This window comes from Phyllobates terribilis, unplaced genomic scaffold (genome assembly GCF_046119375.1).
Source record: "Phyllobates terribilis strain yellow unplaced genomic scaffold, ASM4611937v1 Scaffold_11__3_contigs__length_659146591, whole genome shotgun sequence".
NCBI lineage: Eukaryota > Metazoa > Chordata > Amphibia > Anura > Dendrobatidae > Phyllobates > Phyllobates terribilis.
The window spans coordinates 128,955,507-128,973,384 of NW_027362771.1; the positions used below are offsets into that span (position 1 = coordinate 128,955,507).

Consider the following 17,878-nt stretch of genomic DNA (forward strand, 5'->3'; position numbering starts at 1 on the left):
AGAACAGAAGAAGACAGTGGCTGGTGAGTATAATACTGGGGGCATTGAACATACATTAGTGACATGACTCCAGCTGTGCTTTAATTTCACCACTCCGTTACAGATATATTAGCAATTAAATATTTTGTTAACTTGTGTTAAGTCCAAGTGGGTGTTATTAGATATTTTTCACTGGGGGCGTGTATTTCTGCTTCCTGTATGATGCTGACCAATCATAAGCAGGTAGCAACATAGAAAGGCAGAAGGATCGGTGATGTCATCAGGGTCACATGACCACAGATTCTGCCGGCCACAGTGAGCAGTCTAAATAAGCACTGAAGATACACTGTGTTCCAAATTATTATGCAAATAATATTTTCTCAGATTATCCCAAATTACCTATATGAATTGCAGTCATTGTAATTTTCCAGTCAAATAACTATTAGAGTACAATTGAAAGGTTTTTGTACAAACTGCCTATGATAACAGTATATTTTTTAAAAAAATAAAAAACTCAAACTGCACTCAAAATGCATGTTCCAAATTATTATGCACAGCAGAGTTTTCAACCTTTTCATTTTACTAAAGAACAAAAAAATGGTCATTTTTGAAATTATAAGCATTAGCAGGTTATTGCAAACTGAAATCAAACAGTTTTCAACTAAAAACTTTATTCTAGGTGATGTTACATTTGCACATAGGACCCCTTGTTCGAAAGGAGCTTCTGAACTCTCTCGTCCGTTGAATTTGTCAGGTTTTGGATGGTTTCTGCTTCAATTATTTTGCATGAGGACAGAATACCCTCCCAGAGCTGTTGCTTAGATGTGAACTGCCTCCCACCATCATAGATACTCCTTTTGATGATGCTCCAGAGGTTCTCAATGGGGTTGAGGTCAGGGGAGCATGGGTGCCACACCATAAGTTTGTCCCCTTTTATGCCCATAGCAGCCAGAGATGCAGATGTGTTATGTGCAGCATGAGACGGGGCATTATCATGCATGAAAATGATCTTGCTGCGGAATACACGGTTCTTCTTCTTGAACCATGGAAGGAAGTGCTGTTTGAGAAACTCAACATACATTATGGAGTTCATCTTTACCCATTCAGGGATCCTAAAAGGGCCGACAATCTCTCTCCCCATGATTCCAGCCCCAAACATTACTCCACCTCCTCCTTGTTAGCGCCGTAGCCGTGTTTGCATGGGGTGTCCATCAACCAGCCTTCCTCCACTCCATCCATCTGGACCATCGAGATCATTTCATGCATCATAATGCCCCGTCTCATGCTGCACATAACACATCTGCATCTCTGGCTGCTATGGGCATAAAAGGGGACAAACTTATGGTGTGGCACCCATGCTCCCCTGACCTCAACCCCATTGAGAACCTCTGGAGCATCATCAAAAGGAGTGTCTATGATGGCGGGAGGCAGTTCACATCTAAGCAACAGCTCTGGGAGGGTATTCTGTCCTCATGCAAAACAATTAAAGCAGAAACCATCCAAAACCTGACAAATTCAATGGACGAGAGAGTTCAGAAGCTCCTTTCGAACAAGGGGTCCTATGTGCAAATGTAACATCACCTAGAATAAAGTTTTTAGTTGAAAACTGTTTGATTTCAGTTTGTAATAACCTGCTAATGCTTATAATTTCAAAAATGACCATTTTTTTGTTCTTTATTAAAATGAAAAGGTTGAAAACTCTGCTGTGCATAATAATTTGGAACATGCATTTTGAGTGCAGTTTCAGTTTTTTATTTTTTTAAAAATATACTGTTATCATAGGCAGTTTGTACAAAAACCTTTCAATTGTACTCTAATAGTTATTTGACTGGAAAATTACAATGACTGCAATTCATATAGGTAATTTGGGAAAATCTGAGAAAATATTATTTGCATAATAATTTGGAACACAGTGTATATCACATATATATTACTGCTTATGATTAGTCAGCGTCATACATTATGCAGAACTACACAATCCCAGTGAAAACTATTGAATAACACCCACTTGGTTTTAATCCATTAGATGCCAAATATTTGATTGCTGTCATGGCGTTAACTCACATGTCTCCCCAGCACCCCTCTACTCCCCGTGCGGTTTCTTCCCGCTTCAGCTAGTCTGCCTCATGCTGCACGGCTGCATTACTTGTGGCATTTACTTAGTCTTAGTGGGCATGGCCGATTTCTGCAGGAATTTAGCCCTGCTAGGTCCTGCAGAGATTAGGTTCCCCGGCCTATCCCTTGCTAGCAGGGCCTTTATTAGGCGGCTCCACCTTCCACTCCCCACCTGAATGTTGGTTCCTATATGTTTAGCACCCGTTCATGCATTCCACTTTGTTCAGTTTACTGTTACTGACCTGGCTTGTTTACCTGTTCTGTCTGACCTGTTTGCTCTTGACCTCGGCTCCGTTTTCTGATTCTGTGCTGCCTGCCCTGACCTAAAACCGTCTGACCACACTTTTGTCTTTGCCCTCCTGTACCACAAACCCGTGCCTCTGACCCTCCGGTCAGCTGCTGCAGTCCCAGAGACTTCCCTGGAGTGGAACCTAGCAACTACCTGCAGCCAAGCCTAACCTCCCCACCAGATGCTTTAGTGAAAACCAGATAGTCACTTAGTCACACCCATCCTGGGTAAGCCCAGCCCGTGGCGCAGTGGGACCACACCCACCAGCGTGACAATTGCTAATATCTCAACAACGGAGAAGTGAAATTTAAGGATAAGGCAAGAAACATAATCTTTTTTAAGATGCATCATTATCAAAATTATGGGTGGTCAAATAGTCAGTGATCAACTCTCAGATGTGTTGCTAACTGGGCATGTGTCCTGGGAACTGAGTGTCAGTGGGTGCCAACAAGCCACTTTGTGTTGGCCAACATACAGGGTAACAGCAGTAAACTGAACCTTTTCACTTCCTCACCGAATGCCTTGCATTGGTTTACACTGTATTAAGGCTAGATGTGGAGAACACTGTTTTGAGTGAGGTGTTTAACTAAGAGAGTGTTTAAAGAGTTATACTGGGGTTAGCACACTTTTTGATGGCCATCTATTGATACCCTTGCACTTGACCATACCATTTTTATGGTCATTTATGGCTGACAAAATACTTTACAAGACAATTTTAGCCAACACAATGTTTTAGCTACTTTGACACTTCCTTGAAGGCATCTATAAACTTTCCTGAATGCATCCTTACAAAGCAGGATTAAATTTGAAGAAGAGAATTATAACGTTTTAATAAGATAGCATATTTTTTTAATTAGAAACTTTTGGCCATCTTTCTCTGGTTGGTAAACCTCAGATGCTATAAAAAGTGGCTTGTACACCAGAAAAGCCTGGTCACCCTTACCTAGATGTATTTTAACACAAATAATAAATTAAATACATAAAAAATAATAAAAAAACACTATATAATCAGAGTGTTGCCCTTACCTGTAGGTAGCAATTAAAGGGTTTGTCTGGGCATGTATTGTTGAATAAGTTCTCAAGATTAGATTGGTGGGGGTCTGATACCTGGCATCCCAATGTCACGCTGTCTCTGTATACTGGAGGTAGGGGGCCTAAGCTGACCCTAAGCTGGGGCCCTGACTAATCCCTCAACCTGGAGGTACTGTTAAAGGTACAGAGGTCCAGGCCGCCAGCGTAACCCCTACCTCCTGAGGATCCCTGCACCTAAGTAATCTAGTCCTGAGAAGGACCCCGATCACAACAAAAGGGGACAAGTAATAATATGCCCACACACAGTACTTAGACGAACGAGACAGTACAAGGGAAAAACCAAAACCACCTTGCATACAAAAACTACACAACTACAACAGAGGGAACACCAACGGGAAAGGAGATAAATGATAAAGCGAGGAAGGGAAAAAACTCTCCGAATACACTTATCTCTGAAACTCCAAATACCACGATCCGCTCTGTTAGTCTGCATGAAATGCTTTCACCGACACTTCCCTAACAGACCGGCAGGCATTTGAAGGAGTCTCACTACAGCAGCATTGATTGCAGCTGGGCGAGGCTGGACCTCGTCTAGCACAGAGAGAGAGAGAATTAACTCCCTCACTGCCGAAAAACACAAAGCACCAAAAAGTCAGCTGCGAGAAGTCAGGCTGTGTAATCGTGACGATCTTCGTGGCGACACACCCGTGACAGTACCCCCCCTTCTACGAGGGGCCTCCGGACCCTCAGGGCCAGGTTTATCCGGGTGAGTCGTGTGGAAGGCCCGAACTAATCGGTCTGCGTTAATATCCGACGCAGGAACCCACATCCTCTCCTCAGGACCATACCCTTTCCAATGAACCAGGTACTGAAGGGACCGGCGATTAAAGCGTGAATCGATGACCCTCGATACCTGGAACTCCAAGTTACCATTGACCACCACTGGAGGGGGAGGTAAAGGTGACGGTACCACCGGCGCCACATACCTCTTAAGCAACGATCTGTGGAACACGTTGTGAATTTTAAACGTAGGGGGGAGGTCAAGACGGAATGCCACCGGATTAATTATAGAACTGATTCTGTACGGCCCGATGAACCTGGGACCCAGTTTCCAGGAGGGAACCTTAAGTTTTATATTCCTGGTAGACAACCATACCCGATCGTTCACACTTAGGTCCGGACCAGACACTCTCCTCCTATCAGCCATACGTTTGTATCGGTTCCCCATAGTATTCAGATTCTTCAGCACCCCTCTCCATACTGAAGCGAGTGATGAGGAAAATCGTTCCTCCTCAGGAACCCCCGAAGAGCCCCCCCTACTGAAAGTACAAAACTGGGGGTGAAAACCATATGCCCCAAAAAACGGGGACTTACCAGTGGACTCGCTCCGCCTATTATTAAGAGCAAACTCTGCCAGAGGTAAGAAAGAAGCCCAGTCCTCCTGGTTCTCTGACACAAAACACCGGAGATATGTCTCCAAGCTCTGGTTCATTCGTTCCGTCTGACCATTGGTCTGAGGATGAAAAGCCGATGAGAACGACAAATGCATCCCCCGCCGTGCACAAAACGCCTTCCAGAACTTGGACACAAACTGAGACCCCCGATCAGACACCACCTCGGAGGGTACCCCGTGAAGCCTCACAATCTCCCCAATGAACACCTGCGCAAGAGTTTTAGCATTAGGGAGAGCAGGAAGAGCGATAAAATGTGCCATCTTGCTGAACCTGTCCACTACAACGAGTATGACCGTTTTACCCGAAGACGGAGGGAGGTCCGTAATAAAGTCCATAGACAGATGAGTCCAAGGACGCTCCGGGATCTTCAAAGGTAAGAGGGCCCCAGACGGACGGGTATGTGAGGTCTTAGAGCGCGCACAAACCCCACAGGACGCGACAAAAGTTACCACCTCCTTATGTAAGTTAGGCCACCAAAACCGACGCGAGAGGAGATCCACCGTTGCTTTACTCCCCGGGTGTCCTGCAAAAACTGATTTATGGTGTGCCTCGATCACCTTTTGTCGCAACTGATCTGGAACAAACAGTCTCCCCGGAGGTCCAACGGGGCGTCCCCCTGAGCCTCCAATACCTCCTCCTCCAGCTCAGAGCATACTGCCGAAACCACCACCCCCTCCTGAAGGATAGGAATCGGGTCGTCCGTATTCCCGGCCCCAGGGAAACTACGAGATAAGGCATCCGCCTTTACATTTTTTGACCCAGGACGATATGTAACGACAAAATTAAACCTGGTAAAAAACAATGACCACCTAGCTTGTCTGGGATTCAGACGTTTCGCGGACTCCAGATATAGCAGGTTCTTGTGATCGGTGATGACGGTGACCGGATGGACTGCCCCCTCCAAAAAATGGCGCCACTCCTCAAAAGCTAACTTAATGGCCAAGAGTTCCCTATTGCCGACATCGTAATTCCTCTCGGCGGACGACAATTTTTTAGAGAAAAAGGCGCACGGATGCCACTTACCAGGGGACGAACCTTGTGACAATACTGCTCCCACCCCTACCTCGGAAGCGTCTACCTCTACAATGAATGGCTGTGACGCATCAGGTTGAATGAGTATGGGTGCCGAGGCAAAACATTTTTTCAAGGAGGAGAATGCTTGACAAGCCTTGTCAGACCACCTAGAAAAATCCGTCCCCTTTTTAGTCATGTCTGTGAGAGGCTTAACCATGGACGAGAAATTACGAATGAACTTCCGGTAATAATTAGCAAACCCCAGGAAACGTTGTAGTGCCTTAAGATTCTCTGGCCGATCCCACTCAAGAACTGCCCGCACTTTCCCAGGGTCCATGCGAAAACCGGACGCTGAAACCAGGAAGCCTAAAAACTGGAGTTCCTGTACGGCGAACACACACTTTTCCCATTTGGCATACAGTTTATTATCCCGCAAGATCTGTAACACCTGCCTAACGTGCTCCTGATGAGACACCAGATCCGGCGAGTAAATTAAGATATCATCCAGATATATGACAACAAACTGTCCCACCAGGCGGCGAAAAATGTCATTAACAAAGTGTTGGAACACCGCCGGGGCATTAGTCAGACTGAATGGCATGACAAGGTTCTCATAATGCCCCTCCGGAGTATTAAACGCCGTCTTCCACTCATCCCCCTCCTTCATCCTAATCAGATTGTACGCCCCCCTGAGATCCAACTTAGAGAACCATTTGGCGCCCACGATCTGATTAAAGAGATCGGGAATAAGTGGGAACGGATACGGATCTCGGACCGTAATCCGATTAAGTTCACGGAAATCCAGGCAAGGGCGTAGGCCTCCATCTTTCTTCTTAACAAAGAAGAACCCCGCAGCCACCGGTGAAGATGAAGGTCTAATATGCCCCTTAGCCAGACTTTCTGAAATATAATCCTTCATGGCCTGCCTCTCAGGACCAGAAAGGTTATACAACCTAGCTTTAGGTAACTTGGCCTCAGGGAGCAGTTTTACAGAACAGTCATACTCGCGATGAGGAGGTAGTTCCTGACACCCTTTCTCCGAGAATACATCCTCAAAGTCCGCCAGAAATGGAGGTAAGACCCAAGGAGTAACCGCACCGATGACCGTGTTCATGCAGTTTTTATTACAGAATTTACTCCATTGGCTTATCTCTCTGGTTTGCCAATTAATAACCGGGTTATGCTTAGTTAACCAAGGAAGGCCCAACACTATAGGAGTGGGAAGACCCTCCAACACGTAGCAAGACAACAGTTCTTTATGTATCGCTCCCACTTGAAGTTTTACGTCATGCACAGCTTGCAAAAAACTTCCCTGACCGAGAGGCCTGGCATCGATCGAGAATATGGGGATGGGTTTAGCCAACTCACTCAATCGCATACCTTGAACCCGGGCAAACCGAGCATCAACCAGATTAGCCCCGGCCCCACTATCCAGAAGAACAGATATCCTCTCAGTTCTCGTACCCACCACCACCTCCGCCGGTACGAGAAACTGAGACGAACCTAGGGACGAAATACCTACTCCCAGATTGCCGTCCACCACACAACCTGGGATCAACAGTTTTCCGACGACTCTACACTCTGCAAGGGACGGGATGGACACCCCCCAATAAAATGTCCCTTTCTCCTGCAGAAGAAACACCTTCCTGTCTTATGGCGCACCACCGGTCCCCTCCCCCGAAATGATGTCCCTCCTAATTGCATAGGCTCCTCTGGATTGACCAGGGGAACCACCATATGAGGGGACCTTGTAGGAGGTGGAGTCATCACAGGGGGTAGAGTTATCCCGCACCTCTCCCGAAGCCATCTGTCAACGCGAATAGCAAGGGCCATAGCGGCTTCCAGTGACGCGGGAGAGTCATACTGTGCCAACACATCCTGTAATTTGTCGGATAAACCTTGACAAAACTGGCTCCTAAGAGCCGGGTCATTCCATTGGGTGTCCGTGGCCCACCTACAGAACTCCGAACAGAATTCCTCCGCCGGACGATCTCCCTGCTGAATCCTACGTAACTTAGACTCAGCAAGGGAGATCCGATCTGGGTCATCATATACGAGTCCCAGAGCAGCGAAAAACCTATCCACTGACTGGAGAGCCGGGGAGCCCGGGGGAAGAGAGAACGCCCAAGATTGTGGGTCCCCTTGTAGGAGCGAGATGACAATTCCCACCCTTTGTTCTTCACTCCCCGATGACCGAGGCCGCAGCCGAAAGTACAACTTGCATGCCTCCCGGAAAACAAAAAACTTGTCCCGCCCCCCAGTGAACCTGTCAGGGAGAGCTACTTTAGGTTCTGGTCCGGCTTGCTCCTGGGGATACAAAACCTTGGACCTAACGTCCGCCAGCTCTATGGACAAACTCTGCAACTGCCGAACTAGACCGGCTACTGGATCCATGGTAGCTGGAGAAAAACTAAGTGGTCGGTGAAAATGTCACGCTGTCTCTGTATACTGGAGGTAGGGGGCCTAAGCTGACCCTAAGCTGGGGCCCTGACTAATCCCTCAACCTGGAGGTACTGTTAAAGGTACAGAGGTCCAGGCCGCCAGCGTAACCCCTACCTCCTGAGGATCCCTGCACCTAAGTAATCTAGTCCTGAGAAGGACCCCGATCACAACAAAAGGGGACAAGTAATAATATGCCCACACACAGTACTTAGACGAACGAGACAGTACAAGGGAAAAACCAAAACCACCTTGCATACAAAAACTACACAACTACAACAGAGGGAACACCAACGGGAAAGGAGATAAATGATAAAGCGAGGAAGGGAAAAAACTCTCCGAATACACTTATCTCTGAAACTCCAAATACCGCGATCCGCTCTGTTAGTCTGCATGAAATGCTTTCACCGACACTTCCCTAACAGACCGGCAGGCATTTGAAGGAGTCTCACTACAGCAGCATTGATTGCAGCTGGGCGAGGCTGGACCTCGTCTAGCACAGAGAGAGAGAGAATTAACTCCCTCACTGCCGAAAAACACAAAGCACCAAAAAGTCAGCTGCGAGAAGTCAGGCTGTGTAATCGTGACGATCTTCGTGGCGACACACCCGTGACACCCCACCAATCAGATGCTATCATTTCTGTTATTAAATATGAGCTTGTCTGCAGGTTTTGGCAATTGTCACTATATATTGAACAAAGCTGTGCAGTTCAGATTCGATCAGAGTTTACATCTGGGTGCTGCAAAATCAGATAACAGCTGATTGGTGGGAGTGAACTGATGTTGATGACCTCTCCGAAGAATACAGCGTCAATATTATATGCCTGGAGAACCCTTTTAAAGTGAAGTGGAAAAACCTAGAGGGCTTGTTTATATGGATAAAAGGATAAGCCTGGTTATAACCAACTAGCTATTGAACCCGTTCTACGCCCGGGTGGGCGAGCATATTTATTGGTACATTTCCAGCACCATGTTTTTTTAAGACACTGTGCCTGCGAATTCGCATATACAGTGTCTTTAATAAAATGGCGCCGGAGATCGCGGTATGGCGCACACGCTGACTCTGGCGCTATTTTATTGAAGTAATGTACTACAACGTCAATATAACAGTGCACACGCGCTGGCCAAAGGGATAATGGTGATGAGCGGTGCATGTGCACTGCTATATTGACGTTGTAGAACGTTACTGCAATAAAATGATGCTGGAGTCAGCGCATGCGCATACCGTGATGTTCGGCGCCATTTTATTGAAGACACTGTATATGCGAATGCGGCGTGGAGAAAATTAACTTTATTTTACCCGGCAGCATTTGGCTTCAGTCATGGAGGCAGGGGTGGTGCCGATTCAGTCATTGGTCTGAGGATACAGAGCGGCCGCTGTAACCGCGTCTCCAGCTGTCAGTCAGGGCCTGGGCACGGTTACAACGAACACTCTGTATTCTCAGAGCAATGACTGAACCGGCGCCGCCCCTGAACCCTTAACTGAAACCAAATGCTCCCCAATCCTGGTATATGCTCCCTCATCCTGGTCCCCCATCCTGGTATATGCTTCCCCATCCTGGTATATGCTCCCCATGCTGGTCCCCCATCCTGGTATATGCTCCCCCATCCTAGTATATGCTCACCATCTTGGTCCCCCATCCTGGTATATGTTCCCCCATCCTGGTCCCCCATCCTGGAATATGCACCCCTCATCCTGGCATATGCTCCCTCATCCTGGTACCCCATCCTGGTATATGCTCCCCCCATCCTGGTATATGCTCATCATCCTGGTCCCCATTCCTGGTATATGCTCCCCCATCCTGGTATATGCTCCACCATCCTGGTATATGTTCCCCCATCCTGGTCCCCCATCCTGGAATATGTTCCCCCATCCTGGTCCCCCATCCTGGAATATGCTCCCCATCCTAGTCCCCCATCTTGGTATATGCTCCCTCATCCCGGTCCCCCATCCTGGATTGTGCTACTCCATCCTGGTATATGCTCCCCCATCCTGGATTATGCTCCCCATCCAGGTCCCCCATCCTGGTATATGCTGCCACATCCTGGTATATGCTCCCCCATCCTGGGATACGTTCCCCCATCCTGGTCCCCCATCCTGGAATACGCTCCCCCATTCTGGTATATGTTCCATCATCCTGGAATATGCTCCCAATTCTGGTCCCCCATCTTGGTATATGCTCTCTCATCCTGTTCCCTCATCCTGGAATATGCTACTCCATCCTGGTATATGCTCCCCCATCCTGGAGTATGCTCCTCCATCCTGTTATATGCTCACCCATCCTGGAATATGGTCCCCATCCTAGTATATACTCCCCCATCCTAGTCCCCCCATCCTGGTATATGCTCCCCCACCCTAGTCCCCATCTTGATATTCTCTCTCATCCTGGTCCCCCATCCTGGAATATGCCTCCCCATTCTTGGTATATGCTCCCCATCCTAGTATATGCTCCCCCATTCTGATCTTGCATCCTGGTATATGCTCCCCATCCTTCCTGCACTGCTGTTGTTCCATCCATCCATCCATACATACAAAAAATCAAAAAACACTCCTACTTACCTTTCCCCGCTCCCCTGCAGTGTGTGGCCTGTGTCTTTTAAATACAATGGAGCCATAATCAGCACATGCACAATACCGCGTTATCCAGTGGCATTTTTTTGAAGACACTGTGTGCAAATTTAACTTCAACAAATTGGTGCCAGAGGTCACGCTATGAACAGGCGCTGACTCCGGCGCCACTTTGTCTTCAACAAAATGGCACCGGAGATTGCATTATGCGCAGGCACTGACTTCGGCGCCACACTCCTCCTCCAGCCTTGCCAGAGATCGCGGTATGTCCTTATGGTGCTGGAGATTGCGGTTTGCTTCTCAGTGCCTACGCATACCGCGATTCCAGCGCCACACTCCTCCTCCTGATCTGGATAAGTCCTTCTGTCTCCGGCCACAGTGCGCAGGCGCAGTGTATAGAGGCTTCAGACAGAAGGACACATCTTCGGTTATATTATAGATATCATCAATGTCATATAACAGAATTGCTGTTTTGAAATTAATACATTACATAAAAAACAGACGGCATAAAGCCTGAATTCACATATGTCTCTAGGTTTTATTATTCTTTAAAAGCAGTGACTTTATCAAAACTGCAGCAAGCATCCCATTTAGTGAAACAGAACTGGAATCAGGGTCTCTGTCCCTACATTATGCTACTCTTAGATGGGGAAGCAAAAACCTGTTGACAGATTTCCTTTTCTTTTGTTATGACATTTTTCAACCGAAAAATAACGTGAGTGATTTTTGCAATCATATTTCAATCATAGGATAATGGAGATCCATTCTCTGGAGCACGCAGACTCCTTACTGAATCAAACATTCCAAAGGCCGGTAAGACATCTTACAGGTTTTATTGAATTTATTATATTTTTACCTTTTGTGAAAATGCCTGTGTTAAGAGACAAAGGCACTTTAAATAGGAATGCCCATAATATATGTCCATGAAGGGTTTAACTAGTTGATGGTAGTCAGCGTTCCCCAACTCCAGTCCTCAAGAGCCACCAGCAGGTCATGTTTTCAGGATTTCCTTAGTATTGAACAGATGAGATCTGCCCACCTGCACAGGTAATAATTTCACCACCTCGGCAATGAGTTCCCATTATGTAAATTCCAGAACTAGAAGAAAGGGGCTATGTACTGTTACTGGCATGTCACTGAAAGTAAAGGAACCTTTGGAAGGAGAACACTGGCAACTACTCTCAGGAAAACTAGCACTCTGAGCAGGCGATTCTAATATGTGCTCCTCCTAAATCTGATTTTAAGCTGTTCATCCAGACAAGAAAGACATGGAGGTTCATGGACCTTAAAGGTAGCACTAGGGTTTATGAACAACACCATATTAGAATGCGATCCCCTTTTAAAAAGACATACACTACATAGACAAAAATATTGGGCCAGGATTTTTTTTATTCAGTCCAATGGCCACAGGTGTATACTATGGAGCCTATAGCCATGCAGTCTGCTTTACTAATATATGTGAAAGAATGGCTCTTTCTTCACTGTATTCGAGCATGGTCATGCCACCATTGTAACAAGTCAGTGGAGACCACGTAAAGTTACAGGCTGGGGTTCCTGAGGTGGATAGTGCAAAAAATACTTTTTAGATTGTAGATTTTAGACAATTTTAGCCTTCAAACTTTGTAGTAACAGTTTGGTGAAGGCCCTGTTCTGTTCCAGCTTGACTGTGCACAAATCCTGATCCATAAAGGCATGGTTTAGGGTGAGTTTGGTGTGGAATAACTGGACTGGTCACATAGAGCCCTGACTTCAACCCCATTGAACACCTCTGGGATGAACTAGAATGGAAATTGTGAACCAGGCCCTCTTATCTAACATCATTTTATGACCTCACAAATACTCTTTTGGATAAATGGGGAAAAATATCCTTAAATCACACTCCATAATCTTGAAGAAAGCATTCCCCATAGTCTGGAGAAGAATAGATATTGTTTTAGCTGCAAAGAGGGGACCAACTCCATATTAATACCTACCAGAATTAGAATGAGATGTCATAAAAGTTCCTAGATGTATTATATTTTGGTATCTTAGATATAGTGTATATTGTTATGTCCAAAATCATATATAAAACCATGACCATATTTATCTTTTGAACATTTTCTTCTGCCAGTAATTTAGAATTTTTTACCCTGTTTCTAGATTCTTGCCCACAAGGTTGTCTTAATGGAGCACTTTGTTCAGAAACTGGTTCATGTGATTGCGAGACCTTTCAGGCACAAGGAAAGAGATGCCAATATGGTAAAGCAGTTAGGTCCACTGGAATATTGGGCTGGTTGTTGGACATGCTGGGTTGGTGTGAGCTAATAGGTTACTGTTTTCATGTCGGTTTGATTTTGCAGCATGTACATCCCTAGATTGGCCACTGGCCAAATGAAAATCCAACATTATTATCATTATTGGGTTAGTATATGCATTCAAACAGTGACCATCAATAGTAGCAAGTAGTGTACAGAGAAGAGCAAAAGGGTAACAATGTTTTGAACCTTTGACTTTCCGGCTCCATATCTCACCATTCACTACTACTTCTAACGTGAGACTACCATCATTTCATAGACCTTCAGCTTGACTATCTCATACATAAATTTGACTTGCAACTATTTAGAATATGATTAGTTATGCACATTCTTGTCCTGTCACTGCATTGTTACTGTTTTGCTCCTGGTGGTGGAAAAATCTTTTTCTTCCTGGGTACTACAAAATACAACCTGTTCTCACATTTCCTAATAGCTCACAATCCCTACTGTGTTATTAGGTTAATTCCCAAGGGAAAGGTCACTAGTTTGAATCGAGGAGCATTCATGAAAAAGATTTCCCAAGAAAAGAGAAACAGCTTCATCCAGCTCATCAATAGCTGTCTCTCAGGCCAAGAAAATTGCCAAAATGAGTGTCATGACAGTTGGAAGAATACGAAATTAAGTCCATCCATCCCTTCAAAAGCCAAGAGGTGGGCGTCCAGGCAAAATATTGAAGTCAACAAGTCTTCTCTTCACAAGGTCTATTAGTTCTGGTGTGACAAACACGGCAGTGGAGGTGACTCGTATGCTTCTTAATAGTGAGATCACAGACATCCATGAAAGCACAGTGCAACGCATGTTACACAAATCTTGAATGGTGGCTCAAAAAAAGTGAAGAAGCCTCGACTTCAATATCGTTATAAGAAGCGCCGGCTCGAATTTTCAAAAAAGTATGAAAAGTGAACAGTAGAAAATTGGAAACGGGTGATTTGGAGACAAAAGTCAATAGACTAGGCTCAGATGGGTGCAAATGGGTCTGGAAGAAACAAGGCAAAAAAAGGCTAAAGGATGGAGAAATTGAAGGAACTGTTAAGTTCAGTGAAGGAATTCTGATGATATGGGGTTGTTTTACAGCCAAAGGCATTGGATACTTGACCAGGATCGATGGTGGCCTCAAGGCGGAGTTATATGTGAGTATCTTACAAGACAAATTACTTTGTACACTCGAGAACTATGGGTATGAAAAGGATGACATAGTGTTCCAGCAGGAAGAATGACCCAAAGCATACGTCGAGATTGGCAATGAAATGGCTCAATGACAATGAAATAGAGGTGCTGGATTGGCCCCCACAGTCACCAGACCTCAACCCAATCGAACACGTGTGGGTAGAGTTGAACTGTATACATACCCAAGTGAGTCGACCAGTATGCACCAACTTTGGGAACATGTAAAAGAGACCTTGGATCAGATATCGGTCGAGACATGCTTGAATCTGATCGAGAGCATGCCCAGAAGGATTCAAGCAGTGTTACAAGCCAAAGGTGGATTTACAAAATACTAATAAAATAATAACAATTTTAATTTAGGTTTTTAGGATCAAAACAGTAACAACGCGGTGATATGACAAGAATCTGCATAACTAATCATATGCTAAATAGTTGTCAGTCAAATTTATGTATGAGAGTCAAATTTATGTATGAGATAACCAAGATGATTGTCTATAAAATGATGGTAGTCTCATGTTAGAAGCAGTAGTGGATGGTGAGATATGGAGCCTGAAAGTCAAAAGTTCAAAACATTGTTACCCTTTTGCTCTTCACTGTATGTCATGATTTGGCTGAAGATAGTAAGTGTACCTAAAATATATGGAGTGTTATTAAAAAAAAGTATAATATAAGGGGAAGAAAGAGAAGATAAAAGTTCCAAACTTTACCGATAGTAAAAGTTCTAAAAAGTATTGCTAGTGGGTTGGCTTAGAAATATAACATTACACTGGATGCTTTTTTTTAGCACTACGAATGTTGGGTCAGACTCGCCTATTCAAGTCTATGGGTGTGCAGAAAAAAATTAATCTCATATGGAACAACCATATAGTATACGGTCTTGTAAAGTATTTATAACTGCTGCTGTAAATAATAGGTTACATACAGTCCGGATGATGAGTGAGAATAAAATTGTTAGAGTTTTCTGAATGAAACTCTGACAATTTTTAACATCCGTGTGTGATCCCAGCTAGTGATGACCGAGCATGCTCTTTACTCGAGATTTATGAGCATGCTCGGCTGTTTTCTGAGGATCTTCGTTGTGCTTGAGTCACTCCTTGTGCATGATTTGTGACTGTTTGACAGCTTTAATACATGTGAGAAATGCCTGTTTGTTAGGCATTCCTCACATGTATTAAAGCTGTCAAACAGTTGCAAATCATGCACACAGAGTGACTCAAACATAACATTCGAGCATGCCGCAAATACTTGGTGAGCACCCGAGCATGCTCGCCAAAAGGGTTAACAGAACATGCTCATCACTAATCCCGGCCTAATGAAAAAGTATAATTCAGAAGCACAGAAACAAACCAAGCTTAATGTGAATTGCAAGTCTTATTGAATCTTTGTTTTTCAGAAGTCAGTTGAGTTTTTCATACAAATATCATAGAAATTTGAATAGATTTTATGTAAATGTACAATATAACCAAGTGTGTATTATACTGTCTTTTCAGTGCCAAACACTGGGAAAGAGAGAGATGCCATTTGCAGAAGCTGGGGTCAATACAACTTTGAAACATTTGATGGCATCTACTTTTACTTCCCGGGAAACTGTTCATACATATTTGCCAGAGATTGCAGCAACCCAGTGCCTTTGTATACTATATGGGTAAGTATACTTGTCTACACAGGAGATGGGAATGAAAAATGTTTCTGTTTTATTAAATTTACAGCATGTTATATCTAATAAATGTGGCTGCAGAAAACCCCCGTGTCCCATTGTAGCAGCAGGTAGACCGCCTTGACCTTGTATCAACGTAATTACTTTTCCCATCATTTGTCCTATCTTGTATACACCACATAGTTCATTATCATTTATAATTAATGTAATTATTAGTGTTGAGCATTCCGATACTGTAATATCGGGTATCGGCCGATATTCGCGGTATCGGAATTCCGATACTTAATTCCGATACTTTTACAATATCGGATGCCGGAATCGGAAGTTCCCATAATGCCTGCGCTCTGCAGTGTCTGTGAAGGATGACAAGTTGGATGGCAGCGCGATCCAGCCTGTCATCAGAATGCCATCCCAGCGGGGGAGAATTCTCCTGATTGTTTAAAAGCCGGCGCGCGGTAAAAAGCCGCCGGCTTTTAAACAATCACACAGCCCCATACTGCTTCCCCGCAGCCTCCCACCCCGATCCTCCGCTCCCCTCGCCACCTCCCATCCCGATCGTAAGTTAGGACCGGGCGGGGAGCGCAGCACCAAGGAGCGGGGAGCGAAGGACCCGGGCGGGGAAGCCGGCAGTGAAAAGACTTCACCGCCGGCTTTCCCGTTCTGTACTGCGCTTTCCCGCCGGTTATTTCAAATGAACAGCTGAGGTATCAGGTGATGCCGATCAGCTGTTCATTTGAAGTCGCCGCGGTGCCCTCAGAGGGTTCATGTGAGTTCATGCTTGACTGCATGAACTCACATGAACTTTCCCACGGCCGCACAGGTCAGCCTCACCTCCCAGACCCGTCATGATTAGTGTGTGTGCGGGGTGTGTGTGCGGGGTGTGTGTGCGGGTTGTCTGTGCGATGTTTGTGCGGGTGTGCGCGGTGTCTGTGCGTGCAGGCAGACATAGGCCGATGTGACACTACTACTCCCATCGGCCTATGTCTGTCCCCCGTCCACTCCTGCCAGCAGGATCAGCTCGATGGGAGCAGTAGTTCCCATCAGCCTGATCCTGCTATTTAAATTGCCCTACTGTGTCCCCAATAAATTTTAAATACATGTCATTGGTGGCCAGTGGTTACCTAAAAGAAATTAGTTCATACATTACCTGTCCCCGCCGATCGCCACCTAAAATAAAGTAAAAAATAAAAAACTACACCTATACTCACCTAGACACCTAATTCCCCGAAGCCATCGATCTCCTGTAATAAAATATAAAATAATAAACCACAACCTTATCCTTACCCCTCCGTAGTAGTCCACGAGTGTCCCACGAAGATCTCCAGTTCAGAGCAGCCACATAGAATGTGACCGCTCTGAACCGCTGCCGCCGCTAGAATGACGGGGCCGTAAGGGTTCACCGGAGTTCAGGCAGCGCTGCTCCGGTTAGCTCCTTTACGGCCCTGCTGTATCGTGAGAAATTCCCACGGTACAGCAGTGCCGTAAAGGAGGTCTCCGGAGCTGCGCTGCCTGAATGCACTCCGGTGACCTCAGTCAGTGGCTCCCGCTGCCGGGAGCGGACGTGTTCCCGGCAGCGTGAGCTTACAGCAGCCATGCACAGCTGTCACCATCTCCAGATGTGACAGCTGTGCATGGGAGATCAGCGCAGGAACATGGACAGGTAACTATTATTTTTAGTAAACTAAGAATTAAATAAAATTGTGTGTTTTATTTCAAATAAATTATTTTTTTCTGGGTGTAGTGTGTGTTTTTTCTTTTTAACACTTTGTAGGTTAGTAATGGAGGTGTCTTATAGACGCCCATCATTACTAACCTGGGCTTCATGGCAGCTGGCGCTGACATGAACCCCACCACTATTACCCCCTGCCA

The 17,878-nt window shown here is 45.4% G+C and overlaps 1 protein-coding gene across 1 annotated transcript in view; it reads left to right on the plus strand.

Moving 5' to 3' along the window:
* The window catches only part of OTOGL (otogelin like), a 346,660-nt gene that overhangs the window by 12,591 nt on the left and 316,191 nt on the right, over positions 1-17,878 (plus strand). The window contains exons 4-6 of the mRNA XM_073651595.1: positions 11,641-11,704; positions 13,031-13,129; positions 15,843-15,997. Coding sequence (XP_073507696.1) covers positions 11,641-11,704; positions 13,031-13,129; positions 15,843-15,997 — 318 coding nt within the window. The remainder of the gene's footprint in view (positions 1-11,640; positions 11,705-13,030; positions 13,130-15,842; positions 15,998-17,878) is intronic.